Source organism: Anoplopoma fimbria, chromosome 18 (assembly GCF_027596085.1).
Source record: "Anoplopoma fimbria isolate UVic2021 breed Golden Eagle Sablefish chromosome 18, Afim_UVic_2022, whole genome shotgun sequence".
Lineage (NCBI taxonomy): Eukaryota > Metazoa > Chordata > Actinopteri > Perciformes > Anoplopomatidae > Anoplopoma > Anoplopoma fimbria.
The window spans coordinates 2,366,426-2,382,540 of NC_072466.1; the positions used below are offsets into that span (position 1 = coordinate 2,366,426).

The 16,115-nt window shown below is 39.7% G+C and overlaps 1 protein-coding gene and 1 non-coding gene across 2 annotated transcripts in view; one reads left to right on the forward strand and one right to left on the reverse strand.

Moving 5' to 3' along the window:
- Positions 1–16,115, forward strand: part of myt1la (myelin transcription factor 1-like, a) — a 48,523-nt gene that overhangs the window by 22,446 nt on the left and 9,962 nt on the right. Inside the window, exons 12-19 of the mRNA XM_054618422.1 lie at positions 2,199–2,289; positions 5,048–5,158; positions 6,303–6,523; positions 8,859–8,939; positions 8,991–9,163; positions 10,222–10,457; positions 14,964–15,086; positions 15,314–15,382. Coding sequence (XP_054474397.1) covers positions 2,199–2,289; positions 5,048–5,158; positions 6,303–6,523; positions 8,859–8,939; positions 8,991–9,163; positions 10,222–10,457; positions 14,964–15,086; positions 15,314–15,382 — 1,105 coding nt within the window. The remainder of the gene's footprint in view (positions 1–2,198; positions 2,290–5,047; positions 5,159–6,302; positions 6,524–8,858; positions 8,940–8,990; positions 9,164–10,221; positions 10,458–14,963; positions 15,087–15,313; positions 15,383–16,115) is intronic.
- On the reverse strand, positions 12,767–12,839 carry trnat-agu (transfer RNA threonine (anticodon AGU)). The gene has a single exon. It is a non-coding gene; the product is annotated as a tRNA-Thr (tRNA).

The window sequence follows — 16,115 nt, forward strand, 5'->3', positions numbered from 1 at the left end:
ACCTTTTTAAAACACTCATAAAGTCTCAATATGTGCAGTTGCATCAAAATAAAATCTGATATTAATTTTAGTTAATTTGATTCGGTTAATAAAAAGGAGTTTAACACCATTTGTATTTGGTTTCACTTCTAACAGTATGGATAATTTAGGCTATTTATCCGGCGTAACTCAAAGGTCAGCAAAGGTGTTAACTACTATGTTGGATTCATCAAAACTTCCCAGTTTGCTTGAATGCAGCGTAAACGATGTTACTTATTATTGTGGTTCTTTAGCTCCAACGCTTGAGGTTTAATTTAATCACAATCAGATTGCCTCTGAGAAATGTTTGTGAATCGTTCCACCATTATCTTCTTAATTTGCATCACACTAATTAAATATCTGTTCTGTGTTTTTTAATGTTCAAACACAAAATGAATTCTCGTTAAAGCAGTATCATGGCTGAGATACATTTAGGATCCAAATCTTAACTTTTGGAAGTTTTTTTACTGGTCAGATCCGGATAAAATCATTTCAGAAAACTCTTGATTCTTATGGACACAATTGATAGTCTCAACATGCAGATATTTTTATAAAAAGATTTAAAGAATTACATCAAATGACTTGTTGGATGGATTGTGTAGCAGTGAAAGTTGGACAATGTTGGGCATGTCCTCCATCATGCATTTGTCCTGCATGACTCCATTTTTATGTTTTTGTTGCGATTTATGAATGATTTCGGTTTGACTTGGTGAAAGCTACAAGCTGAGCTGAAGATGTATAGCCCAGTTATGGATTAATTGTTTGTTATAAATCAGAATTTAATCTGCAGTCATGTGACAAAACATATTCAGGGTACTGATGATTTTTAATAGATTTTTTTAGAGAACATTTAGTTGTTTTTCTGCACGAAATGCTCCTAAAAGTTGGTCGTCTTGAAAGAGAGTTTTTAGTTTTTTTTGCTTTAGTTTTTGTGTCCTCCTTTGCTTTCCTTCCTTCCTCCTCATCACACCTGCCTGATGTCTGGTTTCGGTTTCTGTGTTCCTGATGTAACGTGAACTGCATGAACAAATCAATTTTATCCACCTGCTGGCTGCAAAAAAAACATTGCATGAGAAAATCTCCAAACCTGCTTTAATCACGCTCACTGAACTGGTGATATGTGACATGAGATCAGGTGGGCGTCACACCTACAAAATGTAATAACATGAAGAACAGCAAGAAATCAAACTAGGAATACAACAAATATAGATTTTGTCAATAAATATAGCTAAAAATATCAGAGTTCATTTTTCTTTTCGGTCTTATCAGCTGCATTTTAGCAAATACTTTTTTTAATTTCAAGTGAACCTTGTAAATTCTATTTCTAAGACAAGAAAATGTTACTTAGAAGCTTAGTAATTTATACCATATCCAGTTTATGGTATTAAAGCACACATTTTTTTACAAAACACATTCAGTACAAACTTTTTCCAGTGTTTTCAATCAGAGGGAGTGATTTAAATAAAATATATAGATGAAGTTTTTCTAGATATTATGCATTATGCCATGTTTTTAGTGCATGTATGTAATGAAAACATCTTCTGAAATATGCAATATACCAGAACAAACATAGAAAAAAGAATATATTGTCTTGGTGTAGATGCATAAAGATTTAAACAGATTTGAAAACCTTTGTCGTAACACAATAATTAGTTCTTCTGATGCAGAACGTGCGTCGCCCCTCACGCTGTTCTGTTACCATCTGCACAGTCATCAGTGGATTCTAACAGTGCATGACAAACGCTTGTCTTCCAGTACTCTCTCGTCTCGAGAAATTTCACGAAAACGAGCCCAGCGATCAGAATGCAGATGAGCCTCGTTGTGTTTTCCCCCAGCAGGAGAGGATTACACAGAGAGGACATGACTAGAAACATTTACCTCAGACTTAAACCTGCTTTATGAAGCAGCATGAAACTAGTAAAGCACAGATTTCACTTCCTGATTGAATGGTTGTTGTGTGTTTATTTCCTCTTATTCACACAATCCTTTCACGCTGGAGTTTAGACACAACACTGAATATTTGGTGCAGCTTTCATGCTCATTTTTTCAGTCGTGCAGCTGTCATCCATCGTGCAGCCGTGATCTTGTGCATGCCTAAACCGCCGCAGCTGAACGCCCGATAACTCTCCTGTCTGCTCCTAACCCTCGCTGTCTTTCTCACCTTCTCCTGTCTGTCAAAGTCCTTGCCATGTATGAGAATGTTTTAAAGTGCCCCACTCCCGGCTGCTCTGGACGGGGTCATGTCAATAGCAACAGGAACTCGCACCGCAGGTGAGTGGGCGGCCTTCAGGCGAGGCTGCAGAGCAAAAAAAACACACACACCGCCGACGTGTGAATGTGGCAGATTTACAGCTCAGAGGCTGCAAGTTTGTGTGTTTAGATTTGAGATTTGATTTCTGATTTGATAAACACATCTCCAGTGGCAGAACTTCACTTTATTATTTTGCAGAATGACTTGAGGTGTAACTTCAAATTTCCCCCACAAAATGAAACATCATTTAGAAACTGGATTCCTCAGAGAGTCTCAAGTCAAAGTCAAATTGTCTCCAGGCTCTAAATTCTGATAGTTAAATTACACAGGATTTTCTTTTTTGTCAAATATTAAGATGTTAGGTCTCTCAAAAACCCAAAGTGAAACACGCACAGGTCTCATATGTTTGTTTGTTTTTCATACAACCCTCAGATACAAGATATTTTGTTTTGTTTTTACCCAATAATGTCCCAAAAAAACAGCTTTTTATGTCCAAAAAATGCCAAATTATCTTTCGTAGAAAATGATTTTTATTGCAGGAACATCTTCAGGTTTAGAAGCTTTAATTTAAATGTTGCCATGTTTGAGCTAAAGCTGAATCACATCAGCAGTTCAGCTGTTTAAGAGGCAGAGCAGAGCATGCAGACGCCAAGACACACACATATAGAGACACGCACACACACACACATGCACACACTCACATGCACTCACATGCATATTCTTTAAATGATGTAAAGTGATTAGGATTCACACTCATTTTCTCACACATACGTAGAGCCTCAAATCACAGACATACACACTGTTTTATGCACACACACACTCACAAATTAGCTCACAGACAGCAGCACACGTGCACTGGCAGACAGAGAAGCACACACACACACACACACACACACACACACACACACTGGCTCAGACGTGGCTGCAGGGTGTGTTATGTAGCACAGCTCCACTGGGAGAGGGAAACAAAGCACTAGCCAGCTAGCGTAGCTACCGTTAGCTACCAGCTCACTTGGCTTTCATGTCGGTCAGTCGCCATGGAAACGCCTTCTCAGCAGCATCAGCACCAGCAGAAGCATCTGCCGTCGTGCTGATCTGTCACACAATGCTCACACACTCCTATCAACCTGAAAAATGTGTGTGTGTGTGTGTTTAACAGTATTTCATTCCTCCCGTGTATGTAAGTGATTAGAAATCGCCCCGAGTGACAGACGGATGGAGAAGGAGGAAGTTTTAGTTTTGAATAAAATCTGTTTTTAAAGCTTCTCTTTAAATCCCAAAGTCAGGGCAGAAAATAAAACATGTTAAGAGAGTAAACGACTTATTTTAGGACAAACTCAGTTTTGTTTTTGTGGTCAAAATGCTTTTTTCAGGAGCTAAACGGACAATTTCTATTTTACGTTATTCTTTGCGTTTAGAAGGCATGCATGACGTCTTTTTGTTCAATTAAAACCTTGTGAATTTGGGACCAAAGCAGCTGTTAAGTAAAAGTAATGTTATCTAATTGAATCAATCATTGCACATGTAGCAGCTGATAGAAAGAAGTAGACTTGTGTGTGATCTCTAAAGCAGCCCTGAGGGGTTAAACTTGACAAGGAGCAAATAAAAAACTACAAATTTAGAGGGTGTTGCTGGGAGTTGGTGTGAAGTGACACGTTTGTTAAATGAAAAGTGCTGATTGATAAAAAATGGTGTTTGTGTGGAGCTGCGATCAGCTGTCAGTCAACCAGTCAGTGAACAGGCGGTCAGGAAAATGGTAGACCAGTGCCTAACCAGTTAGTAACATGGTGGATCAATCGGTAACCAGTCACTGAAGAGTCATGTTCAAGTCATTAGTACCAGTCAGTCAATGAACTAGCAAACCAGGCAGTATGGGAATGAGTCTGTGCTGAACTGGGCAACAGTCAATTTATAAAACAGTCAGAAAGTCAACTAGTTGACCAGTTTGTCAGCTAGAAAACCAGTCAAACCCACAGTCAGTTAACCAGACAGTCTTTAAACTAGTCAAACTTTGACTTGACCAGTCAGAGTTTGACTGGTTTAGTGACTGACTGGTTTAGAGTAAGTAAACCTGTATAATAGTCAAACTTTGACTTTGTAAACCAATCAGTCAGTAAACCAGTCTGAATTTGACTTTGTAAACCAGTCAATCAGTCAGTAAAACAGTTAAACTTTAACTTTGTAAACCAGTCAATCAGTCAGTAAACCAGTCCAATTTATACTTTGTAAACCAGTCAACCAGTAAAACAGTCAAACCCTCAGTCTGTAAACCAGTTAGTCAGTCAGTCACTAAACCAGTCCAACTTTGACATTGTAAACCAGTCAGTAAAACAGTCAAACTTTAATTTTGTAAACCAGTCAATCAACCAGTAAACCAGTCTTACTTTGACTTTCTAAACCAGTCAACCAGTAAACCAGTCAAACTTTGACTTTATAAAACAGTAAATCAGTCAAACAGTGACTTTTTAAACCAGTCAGTGCATCAGTCACTAGCCACCAGTCAGTAAAGCAGTCATCATAAAGTAGACCATATTAAATACATAATTCATTCTGAACTGCTGTTACTGACAGATGAACCGCTCTTCAGCCAGATGCTGTGTGTGTGTGTGTGTGTGTGTGTGTGTGTGTGTGTGTGTGTGTGTGTGTGTGTGTGTGTGTGTGTGTGTGTGTGTGTGTGTGTGTGTGTGTGTGTGTGGACGGTACAGTATATGTAACCAGGCCGTGCGCTGTCCCCCCCTCCCCTTTACTTCCTCCCCCTTACTTCCTCCCTTCCTCCAGTCTGTCCGGTTGTCCCATCGCTGCCGCAGAGAAGATGGCGAAGGTCCACGAGAAAACCATCCCGACTGAGACCGGCAGTAAGACCAATCAGACGTCAGACCGCGTCCTCAGGTACCAACACCGCTGAACATTAACATAACGTGTTTTAATGATAACGACGCGTTATAGCATGAATGTATACAGGATGCCAAATGGTGCATTCAAATCTAAATATATCCTTAATTACAAAGCATACTTTGTCTTGTTCATTGCCATTTTGGGTTTAGTAAGCTATTTGACATAGCTCTGCGTCACATGTACCATGTCTACTTAAACCAGGGATGCTATATGGTGCAGTGGATTCCCCAAATTTGTGAATCTTAATGAGATGGGGAAGCTCAATAGTGCAGCAAACTTTAAGTCCAAAAAGTGCCTCTCAAAAAGTTCCAAAAAAGCAACAAGGCTTGGGCAAAAGTTTAAAGATTACATGTTTGTGTGTCTCTTAAATGAAGGATGCCAAATGGTGCAATGAAGTCACCAGCAATGGTGCACTGAAAAATATATTTCTTAATCCAGGGATGCCAAATTGTTAGTAGATAACCAGTAAGTAATGCGAAGGTGTGCTTTTCTATAAGCACATTGTATATTTTAATTTTAAATGTTTTTTTCATGCAGCTAGACCGGTATTTGTCATTTTTTAATTAAGGATGCTAAATGGTGCATTGAAATCCCATAAATTCCTAGCTAGGCTCATTGACATTTTTGGATGTGAAAAAAATGCAGTAGAGTGTGTTACTTGAATAAGGGACACCGAATAGTGCAGTACAATTCTCACACTTGTGTTAGTGACATTTTAATTAACTGGGGAAGCACAATAGTGCAGAAACAAAGCACACTCAAAAAATCCCATAAGATAAACAGCCTTGGGAAATATCTTGAAACACATTTAAAAAAACCTCCTCTCACATTTTTGGCCTCTAAAATCAAGGATGCCAAATAGTTTCCTATTTGAGAAGATTTGTAACATATTTTCTTTGCTAATGTGCAGAAAGAAGGGATTTAAAATAATGCAGAGAAATGAGCGGTGGTCTAAAATCCCCCTCCTGAGCCACTGTGTTTTGTCATGCAAAATATATACAGTGTCTACTTTGTTTTGTTGATAGTAATCTTGGCTTTGGGAAACAGCGTTGATTACATTCAAACATGTTGATTAGATTTACACTCATTGTTTAAATCAAAGAGATGCTAAATGGTGCAACCTCTGGTTTCCCTTCAGGCCGATGTGTTTCGTCAAGCAGCTTGAGATCCCTCAGTACGGCTACAAAAACAACGTCCCCACCAGCACGCCGCGGTCCAACCTCGCCAAGGAGCTGGAAAAATACTCCAAAACCAGCTACGACTACGGCGGCTACGACGGGCAGCACGGCGGCTACGGGAAGAGAGGCCCGGCCACCAAGTCCCACCACGGACGGGACACGTCTCCGAAGGGATACGACGGTAAGAAGAGCATTTGGTTTATTCATCTCCTTTGTTTGAAAAGTGTTTTCTCCGGTTCTTGTTCTTCTTTGGCTTCCCGTTGGAGAGAAATGTGTCACAGTGGGTGGAAACGACACGCAGATGCTGCATCTACGGCACAATACTGGAATTTAAATAAGTTAGGAGGCAGAATAACAAGTGGTAATGAGAAGAAGAAGCAGGTGTCGCTTCGTCATTATTTATCCTCACATCCAGTCTAACTCCCATTTTCATGTTTATTCATATGCAAAATTCACCACCTCTGGCAAATATATAAAAAAAAAAACATTTATTTGAATTTTTTATGCAGTTTTTTTTCAAAATGAGCATAAAAGAACAGGATGGGAACAGATTTGCAGTCAGTCCTTTAAAGGGAATAAAACCTGCAAAAATGATCCCACTATGGAGGATTACTTTTCTTTTTTCCTATTGTAGTGAGAACATTTTGTACTTGATAACACACACACATAGACAGACACACATAGACAGACACACACTCACACATGCTCTTTATAGTCAGAGTATTCTCTTTGTTAAAGCGCTAAAAAACGCCGGTGTTTTCCGCCTCTCCACATGGCTAGAGTGAGAAAAAAAAAAAAAAAAGCCGAGCAGAGTTATGGAAATGCCGAGCCAAGAGCCTTTGGATGGAGGTGATGGGAGGGATGGAGGGGGGAGGTGCAGATGGAGGGATTGTGGAACGGGAGGGAGATAATGGAGGCGAGCCCTGTTTCTTTGGCTGGGAGCCATTAGTGAGACGCAGGCAAGAGAGGGAGTTTTTTTTTAAGACGAGGTGTCTGCTCTCCCCCTCCGTCACGACTCCCTCCCTCCCTCCCTCTCTCCCTCCCTCGTCTCCAGCATCCTTCCCTCCATCAGCATCGCTCCAGCCTACCGAGCCACTGATTCACCGTCGCACCAGCACACAAAAATCGCTTTTCTCTTTGTCCCTATAGTCGCCTCTGTTTTCTCCTCCCCCCCTCCGTTTTATCTTCCCCTCTGACTCCCCCTTTCATCTGGTGTGATTCTGTGTTTTTCTCGTTTTTCAACAAAATCACATGAAAAATGTCTCAGTATACTTTCCGACCTCGTCTACTCTCTCTGTCTCTCAAAGACCATTCGCTCCGACTGAAGACATAAATCTGCAATTATGTAGTTTCAAGAAATAGTCCAGAATGTCCCCCCAGAAACAGCTGGTCACTGTAGTTTTAAGCAAAAGGAGGATAAAGTGCATTTGTTGGGGACTATTTTTAGCGGCGGATTAATCCACATTTGGTGCTCAAGTGAGTACTTGTGTGTGGGATGGAGTTTGTTCATGGTGACGAAGAAAAATGTCGCCAAGTGCAGTACGGTTTACAATGACTTCAGAGCAATTGAAATGATTTTTGGGACGTTGGTGGATAAAGAAGTAGTATGCTATGACAAAACAAAACAACAAAAATGATCTGTAATGGCAAAAACAGATCACCAACTATCAGGAATCGGTATCGGCGGCAAATAAGCGTGATTGGGAGAACTCCAAAAGTTATATTTGCTCCTTTCTTTGTTTAGTGCTGATCTGATCCATGACTCAGAACCCTGAAAAAGACAACATTCCTAATAAGCTGTTTGCACGGCTAAAGAAAATTAATATTCCACTAATATTCCCGTTAACATGCACTCGATCATATTCCCATAAACGGAAATCGACCACATGACTCATCCTCATCAGCAGTGAATCCCACGTTGACGTCATCTGTGATTGACGGGTCGATGTCCTTAATGTCAAAATAAGAAAAAAGTGGAACATCAGGATCCAAAATCTGTTTTTTATCAACTGGTGGAGGACTTGTTGGACTCAGCCTCCCTCTTTCATTCCTTCAAACACCTTCTCTAAAAGGTTCATGATGTTTAACAGTAGGAGTGTTTCTCCTTCTGTTCTTCTGGACATGCATCTCTACTCCAGCTCTACAAACTGTTGGCTGGTTGGTTTGTGTTCCTTGATTGAGATGCATATTATAAATGAGCTGTATACATAATGTTTTTGATCGAGCTCCATGATACGGAAACACACAATACTTGTTATTAGAATCATTCCCTGTTTATTTGGGTCTTAATAAATATAACTATAAATATCATCAGTCTCTTTTTCTCTGTTTTCCTCCATCAGTCTATTTTTTGCATATTTTGAAATGTAACAGAACCTCCTTTTGTACATTTTTGATCCATCTGCTGCACCGTTTTGGCCGGACGCCAGCACCAATCTAACAAATCAACCCCACGTGTGTGTGTGTGTGTGTGTGTTTGAATGAATGTGTGTGTGTGTGTTCACGCCTCCCTGCAGCTAAGCGCTACTGTAAGACGTCGAGCCCGGCCAGCAGTACGACCAGCAGCTACGCTCCCAGCAGCAGCAGCAGCCTGAGCTGTGGAGGAGGAGTTGGTGGAGGAGGAGTTGGTGGAGGAGGAGGAGGAGGAGGTGGAGGAGGAGGAAGCAGCGCCAGTAGCACCTGCAGTAAGAGCAGCTTCGACTACACCCACGACATGGAGGCGGCCCACATGGCGGCCACGGCCATCCTCAACCTGTCGACGCGGTGCAGGGAGCTCCCTCACGCTCTGGGAGGGAAACCCCAAGACCTGCTGACTCAGGTAGTGTGAGGAGGCGTGCACACACCAACACATGCACACACACACCGAAGGAAAAAACAACAACACATTACATTATTTTAATAAGTTTAGGTTATTCTTATTTTAAAGATATCAAATAAAGTATTCAAAATTAGATGGTAAACGTTTATCTCATGCTCAGGTGAGTTTTCGTGGAAGGATTCAGGTTTATTTATTACAACTTTAGAGTTATTTTTTATGATTTGACCATCTTTTCTACTCAACAATTACATTGTACCCACCAAAGTAATTGTTGAGATTGGGAACTCGGTGAAATCATCTAAAAGATGAGTCCAGAGACACCAGCAGTCAGACAGGTTGTAATTTGATCCAAACTACCTTCTGTATTTATAGTTGTTCAAACACTGATTTTCTGTACATTTAATACAAACACTTCATGGCCGCACATTTGCTGTATCACCTCTAGATTATGCAGTCTAGATAATCTGGATAAACTGTTTTTTTCCCGTGTTTTCCATGTTTCCAGATCTCAGCAGTCCACTTGGTGAGTACAAAGTTATTATTACTCACAGAAATGATGGACGGAACTTTTATGATAAGACCCAAGTTGGAATAAAGTGAACATCATCATCATTTAGGGGGGATTTCATGCTGGCTGTTTATCTGAATCTGGGAGCAACTCAACTGAAACTTTAGCATTATGAGTTCCTTTTTGTTACCCAGGAAGTCTGAGATGATATACTGATATTTTGAGGTAAATACTGATATTGATATTTGAGAGTTTAAAAATCTGGTGAGAAGAAATAAAATGACTGCTGAAGACTTAAGAAAACAATCCTGATTCCTGTCACGAAGAGACGTCAAACTTTAAAGTTTTAAGTTTGGACGTGGAGTTTGAAAGTTTGTTGTCGTTTATAGAGAGGGTCTGAAAATTAAGTTAGGACCTCAAAACCAGGACATCTTTATGAAGAATTGTGAACACTTTAAAATGTCCTGCACCAAACCTCAGCATCGTAAACCATCCACTTTCATTTCAACCACCACCCCAGTGATCATGTGACCCCCCCGTCTGTCTCCTTCAGAGCCCCGTGGGCGACCTGGACGACAGCGGCGCGGTGGACGTGGCGGGTCAGCCCGGCGGTCCGGAGGGCAGCGGGACGGTGTTGACCGCCCTGCAGCCGATGTCGCCCCAGAGACAGGCCCTCCTCAGCAGCCGCTGCTACCAGCTGAGCGAGGCCGACTGCTGGGACCTGCCCGTCGACTACACCAAGATCAAACGTCTGGGGGAGGAGCAGGACCACAAGGAGGTAACGGGAAGGTCCATGACGTCATCCTCATACGACTCATAGTTCAAAGTCTACGTGCTTCATACATACAGATCTGTCAGTGAGTTTAAGTCCAACAAATACTCATTCAACGTGTCATTCAACACCTGTCAGTTTTTTGCTCGTTTCATGCATATAGTGTTCTTAAAAGAGACATCTGTCTTCCCAGAAACAACTTAATAAGGTCTGGCAACAAAACAGCTTAGTTAGGTTTAAGAAAAGATGGTGAAATACTTAGTTAGGGCACTAACATCCATTTTCTGTTTGGCATATCCATCTCACCTTCCTCTGACCCTGTGTGGGGAATTTATAGTCTTAATACTTTCTGGTTCATGATTTATCTGGATTGCATACGAATTGATGTCATCCTCATACGACTCATAGTTCAAAGTCTACGTGCTTCATACATACAGATCTGTCAGTGAGTTTAAATCCAACGTAAACTCATTCAACTTTTGGGGGATATTTTAAGTAAAAGATAATCATAATTTTTCATCCGTTTTCTTAGAAAAGTCCAACAGTTTTCGCTGATAACATGCATACAGTCTTTTTAAAGTAAACTTCCGTCTTCACAGAAACAACTAAGTTAAGTTTGGGCAAGAAAACTACTCGGTTAGGTTCAGTAAAAGATGTGTAATAGTGAAGTTTAAGAAGAGATCGTGAAATACTTAGTTAGGTTTAGTTAAAGATGGTGAAATACTTAGTTAGGGCACTAACATCCATTTTCTGTTTGACATATCCATCTCACCTTCCTCTGACCCTGTGTGGGGAATTTATAGTCTTAATACTTTCTGGTTCATGATTTATCTGGATTGCATACGAATTGATTTTGTTGGATATCTACAAATTACAGCGCATTCATTCTGTAGGTAAAGCTATGACCGCTGTATGAGAAAAGCATACATTAATGGATTCTTGCTGTAATTTCTTTACAATCAGTTCAAACCGTTCAGAAGTTCAAAGATGTGGCGACAGAGAGAATAGAGACACTTTACTCTAAACCCTAAACTTTTCATTTGAAGATAAATGTGGTACGCATTGAATAAGTGACATGAAAATGTAATAATTGAATCATTTTTTGATCAAATTGAAGCTCTTAATGCTGCTCATGCTCCACTTTCTGCCCTTACAGTTATGATTAAAGGCTTTAACCACCTAATTTAATATTTAGGTGGTCTGTCCCTTAATCATGCAAAGAAAGGAGATAATTTGAAGCATGAAATTGAGAGATTTAAGGATCCCAGAGTTTATGTTGAAGGGTGCTCCCATAGATTAAGAGATGATCACGCTACATGAGCTGTTTTAAAAAGGGATGCTGGTCCTCTGATGCGTAGCAGAAAAGCAAGAAGTTTGTGGATGTTTTCTGCGAGGGCGTCATTTTTGCATCACTTTACATAGATGAGAGGGAATTTTGTGATTATGTAGAGTTCTTGTATGTGTTTATGTGTAAACTTCACTAACTAAAGGCACGGAAACTGCACAGAACGACGGTGCTTGCCAAAGTTGTTCATCACAGATCTGTTTTTTATTTTAACCCTCATCCTGGGGCCACTCAATAGAAATAATAAAAAAAAAAAAAAAAAAAAAAAAAAAAAAAAAAAAAGGATATTCAATTCAGTTTATTTTGTATAGCCCAAAATTACAAGTTTGCCTCAGAGGACTTTACAATCTGTACACATGCGACATCCTCTGTCCCGGAACCCTCACATCGGCACAAAAAAAACTTTAACGGGGAAAAGAAAGGAAGAAACCTCTGGGAGAGTGACAGAGGAGGGATCCTTCTCCCGGGATGGACAGAATGCAATAGATGTCATGTGTACAGAATGAACAGCATAACAGAGATACAACACATTCAATGTATATGACATAAATGATTCATATAATCACAATAGTAAGCAGAGTAACAAAGGAGAAAAGTAAGACTACTTATAATAACAGCAGCAATGACTATAGTAGAATGTGACTAATAATAATAATAAAAGTAGCAGTGGGTGTCATCCGGGTCACAGCAGGAGGCACGACTACGGTCCAGTTACCACAACGATACATGGAAACCTGCGAGGCGAGAAAGCAAAAAGGGTTTCAGGGTGGAAGCAAAGCCAATAGGTGTAATGGTACAGGGAATAGTAATAGTAATGTGACTAATGATAATAATGGTAGCAGCAGTAGGTGTCAGCAGGGCCACAGCAGGAGGCTCGATCACAGTCCAGATATAACCCCTGATTCATGGAAACCTGCAAAGCCAGAAAGCACAAGGACTCCTAGGAAGAAGCAAAATCAATAAAAAAAAAAAAAATATTTTAGGCCTCAGTGAGAATTGAACTCACGACCCCTGGTTTACTAGACCAGTGCTCTAACCACTGAGCTATGAGGCCTGATGTGTAGGGACTAAAATATGTCTGGTGAAATAGATGTTGACTGAGCTTAAAGATCTGGTTTCACAGGAGAAAATATAAAATAACAGAGTTTAAAAATCAGGCAGCATGAAGCTAAACCGAATCAGATCTGTTTTCATCAATTTCTGAGGATTACACTTAATTTTCTCAAAAAAACTATAATTTAATCCAAAATACAACTAAGAAAGTTCTTTGCTAAAATAGAAGAATAAGAAGCATTTATTGTGTAACAGTGAAAGTTCTGAAATTAGCATGCTAACCAGCTAGCCGTGGTCTGTCCTGTATTGTAATACCAATTCTCACCTGGAGGGGCGATAGTGAGTTTGGTCAGTTTTTTATTGGATTAAATCCATGAAAAATGTACAATTTGTCTACAGCCTGTTATCACGAAAAACAAATACCGAGAATACAACAAACAGTAGAGCAACTTCCTGACTGCAATATTTTATTCCCTAGAGTTTAGTACCACATTGAGAAGTGCAGCCAATGAAGATGCATTAAAACTGATTGCAAACCAAATCAGTTCCAGCTTAAGTTCTAGCGCTTAGAATGATAATAGCTATTTAAACATGTATCATCAAATAACAACTTTATGTACAACAGAACATTAAGGATATTCATTTTAAAGAAACATCTTTAAGGGCATTTTTTCAAGTCAAAATAAATGTGATAGCATTTATTTTTTGGTTTGTGAGAATAAAAACAAGTCGACACTTTAGTGTGAAGTTAAACTTTTAGCAGTTGGATAAATGACCCCGGTTGATGGGATGGATGCAGCCGTCTCTCCAGCAGGCTCATGGCACCCTCATGTGGTAGAAAAGCTACACTGCTTCGCCTCCCACCCTGCAGCTCCCTGAATGAACGCTCCAGGAGCTGGAGCGCGGTGCATTAAGATGCTGAATTACACCACTAATACATAAGTAAAACACGATAGATCATCTGCACGCTTCTAAATCCTCTCAGATCTGATATCACACAGAACAATCCATGCAGCAAATTGCTACATTTGCCTCGTTGGAGTCAGAGCGCCGGAGTGAAAGGTTTTTTAATCAGGAGAGTAATTGCGTTTGTTAATGAAGCTCGACGCTGCAGAGGAGGCCGAGGCCTGCAGCTCACAGGCTGATGGGATTTTTTTCCCTCCAGACAGTCCTGAACGATTTCTGCTCCCGACTGAGGAGGTGTGATGTGTGGACTGCAGAGCAGACTGCAGTGCTCTCTGCTACAAAAGGCTCTCGATCACTGAGGCCGACTGGTGCAGGAGGACTTTGAACTGGCTTTACTGGGGCTGACGTGTCTCACTGAAGCATTGCCACGTGTGGAAATAATCAAATAATACATGTGTAACATGAACAAAACAAAACAGGCACTCAAATGCATGTCTAAAAAATAATAATATTAATAATTTGAAATTTAAATAAAAAATATATATATAATACAATTATTTAAAAAATATATATTAATATAAAAAATATAACATATATATAATAATAAATATGAGAAAAACATTTTTTTTTATATCCAACAATAGTAATAACAATAATAAAAAGTCAAAGATCTCTTATGAGTTAATCAAGTAATACATATAACATGAATAAAAAACAAAATAGGTGCTCAAATTCAGTCATACTAATAAAACATAATAGTAATATATAACAATAGGTTAATAAAAGATAATAAAATATAATAAATAAAATTATATAATAATATATAGTAATACAAATTATAAAAAATAACAAAAAATAACGATACAACAACAATAATAATAATAATAATAATATCAAATTAAAGATCTCCTTCCAGTTGTTTACTGAACAGCACATCCATTTTAAAGCAAATGCGTTTTCTTCTCACAGCCTCTGTAGATTTTCTTTCTCGTAGTTCTTTAATCTTCTTCATTTTGAGATTAGGGCTGCAACTAACTATCATTATCATTTGTTCTATAAAAATATAATTTCCTTTTGTTTTGAGTTGAGTTTTGCTTCTCTCAAAGAACAAAATTGTGATGATTAAACTAGAAAAACATCTCATTAAATGACTTGATAAGATGAATAAGCTTTGTAGTGACGTGTCGTAGTCTGCGTATTTCTCATCCCTGCACCAGAGCGATGAGATGGATCCCTTCCAGGAGCTGCTGGACGAGCAGCGCTACCCAGCCGAGGTCACCATGCCCAGCCCCAAACACCACAAGTACCCGGCCTGCAAGGAGGGAAAGAAGGAGCTCATCACGTAAGACTCTCACTCGAACCACGATCACGAGGCCGTTCATATAAGTACTACTCTTCACTTTAATGTCTCTGCAAGGGGAAACTGGCCTTGAAGACATGCACTTACATACATTTAGAAAAACATAATACAGTAGCCGAGGCATTATGTTATGGTAACTTTGGTTGATTTAGGAGAAATATACAGACACAAATAGAAAAGTCTTTATTTTGGATGTGTTTTTCCTGCAGGTTGTCAAGCTGCCAGCTGGCCGACAAGAACATCCGCGGGATGATGACGACCAACTCTCCAGACCTCAGGTGAGTCCTACAAAGTCCTGAACCCTCAAGGACTAAACTGACGTCACCGTTGGTTGAGAGGCTGTTAAAAGTGTAAATATGAATGGAACAGGCCTTTGCTGCGACATATCACGTAACCATGACAACATCGTAACATGTTATGTACAATTGTGAATTTATTTGATATTTCTTTACTTCCTGAATTGAACTTCTTCGAGGCTCTTGCCTCACGAGATGAGAAGTAATTGTCAAATAATCTATTTACTGCATGTTTCTATGTTCCATTTTAAATAACAAATTTTGCCGTCCTCTTTATTTACCTTTTTTTTTTTTCTAAGTCTCTGGCTTCCACTGGTAACCTCGTGTTTAACCCAGGGGGCAACTGGTTCTGTCGGGTGAAGCAAATGCGAAACTGTCCTAAAAGCTGCATTCTCTCTCCTGTCCACCAGGGGGCGACTCCTCTGGTTGTATAGAAGTCTATGAGAAAATGACTCTACTTCTCTCTTGATTTATTCCCTCAGTAAACATTGTAAACATGAGTTTATGGTCTCAATCTCTAGTTTCAAGTCTTCTTCAATACAGCATGATGTTCATTTTGTAAATGATGCTCCATTTAGAGTCAAACAGACCATAAAGCAGGGTATGCTTTAGGGCGGGGCTACTGTGATTGACAGGTCGCTGCCACTGCGTCTCTACATCACTACTCCTCATTCCAAATATGGTAACTTCTGTTCGTCGGTTCCAAAAAAATAAG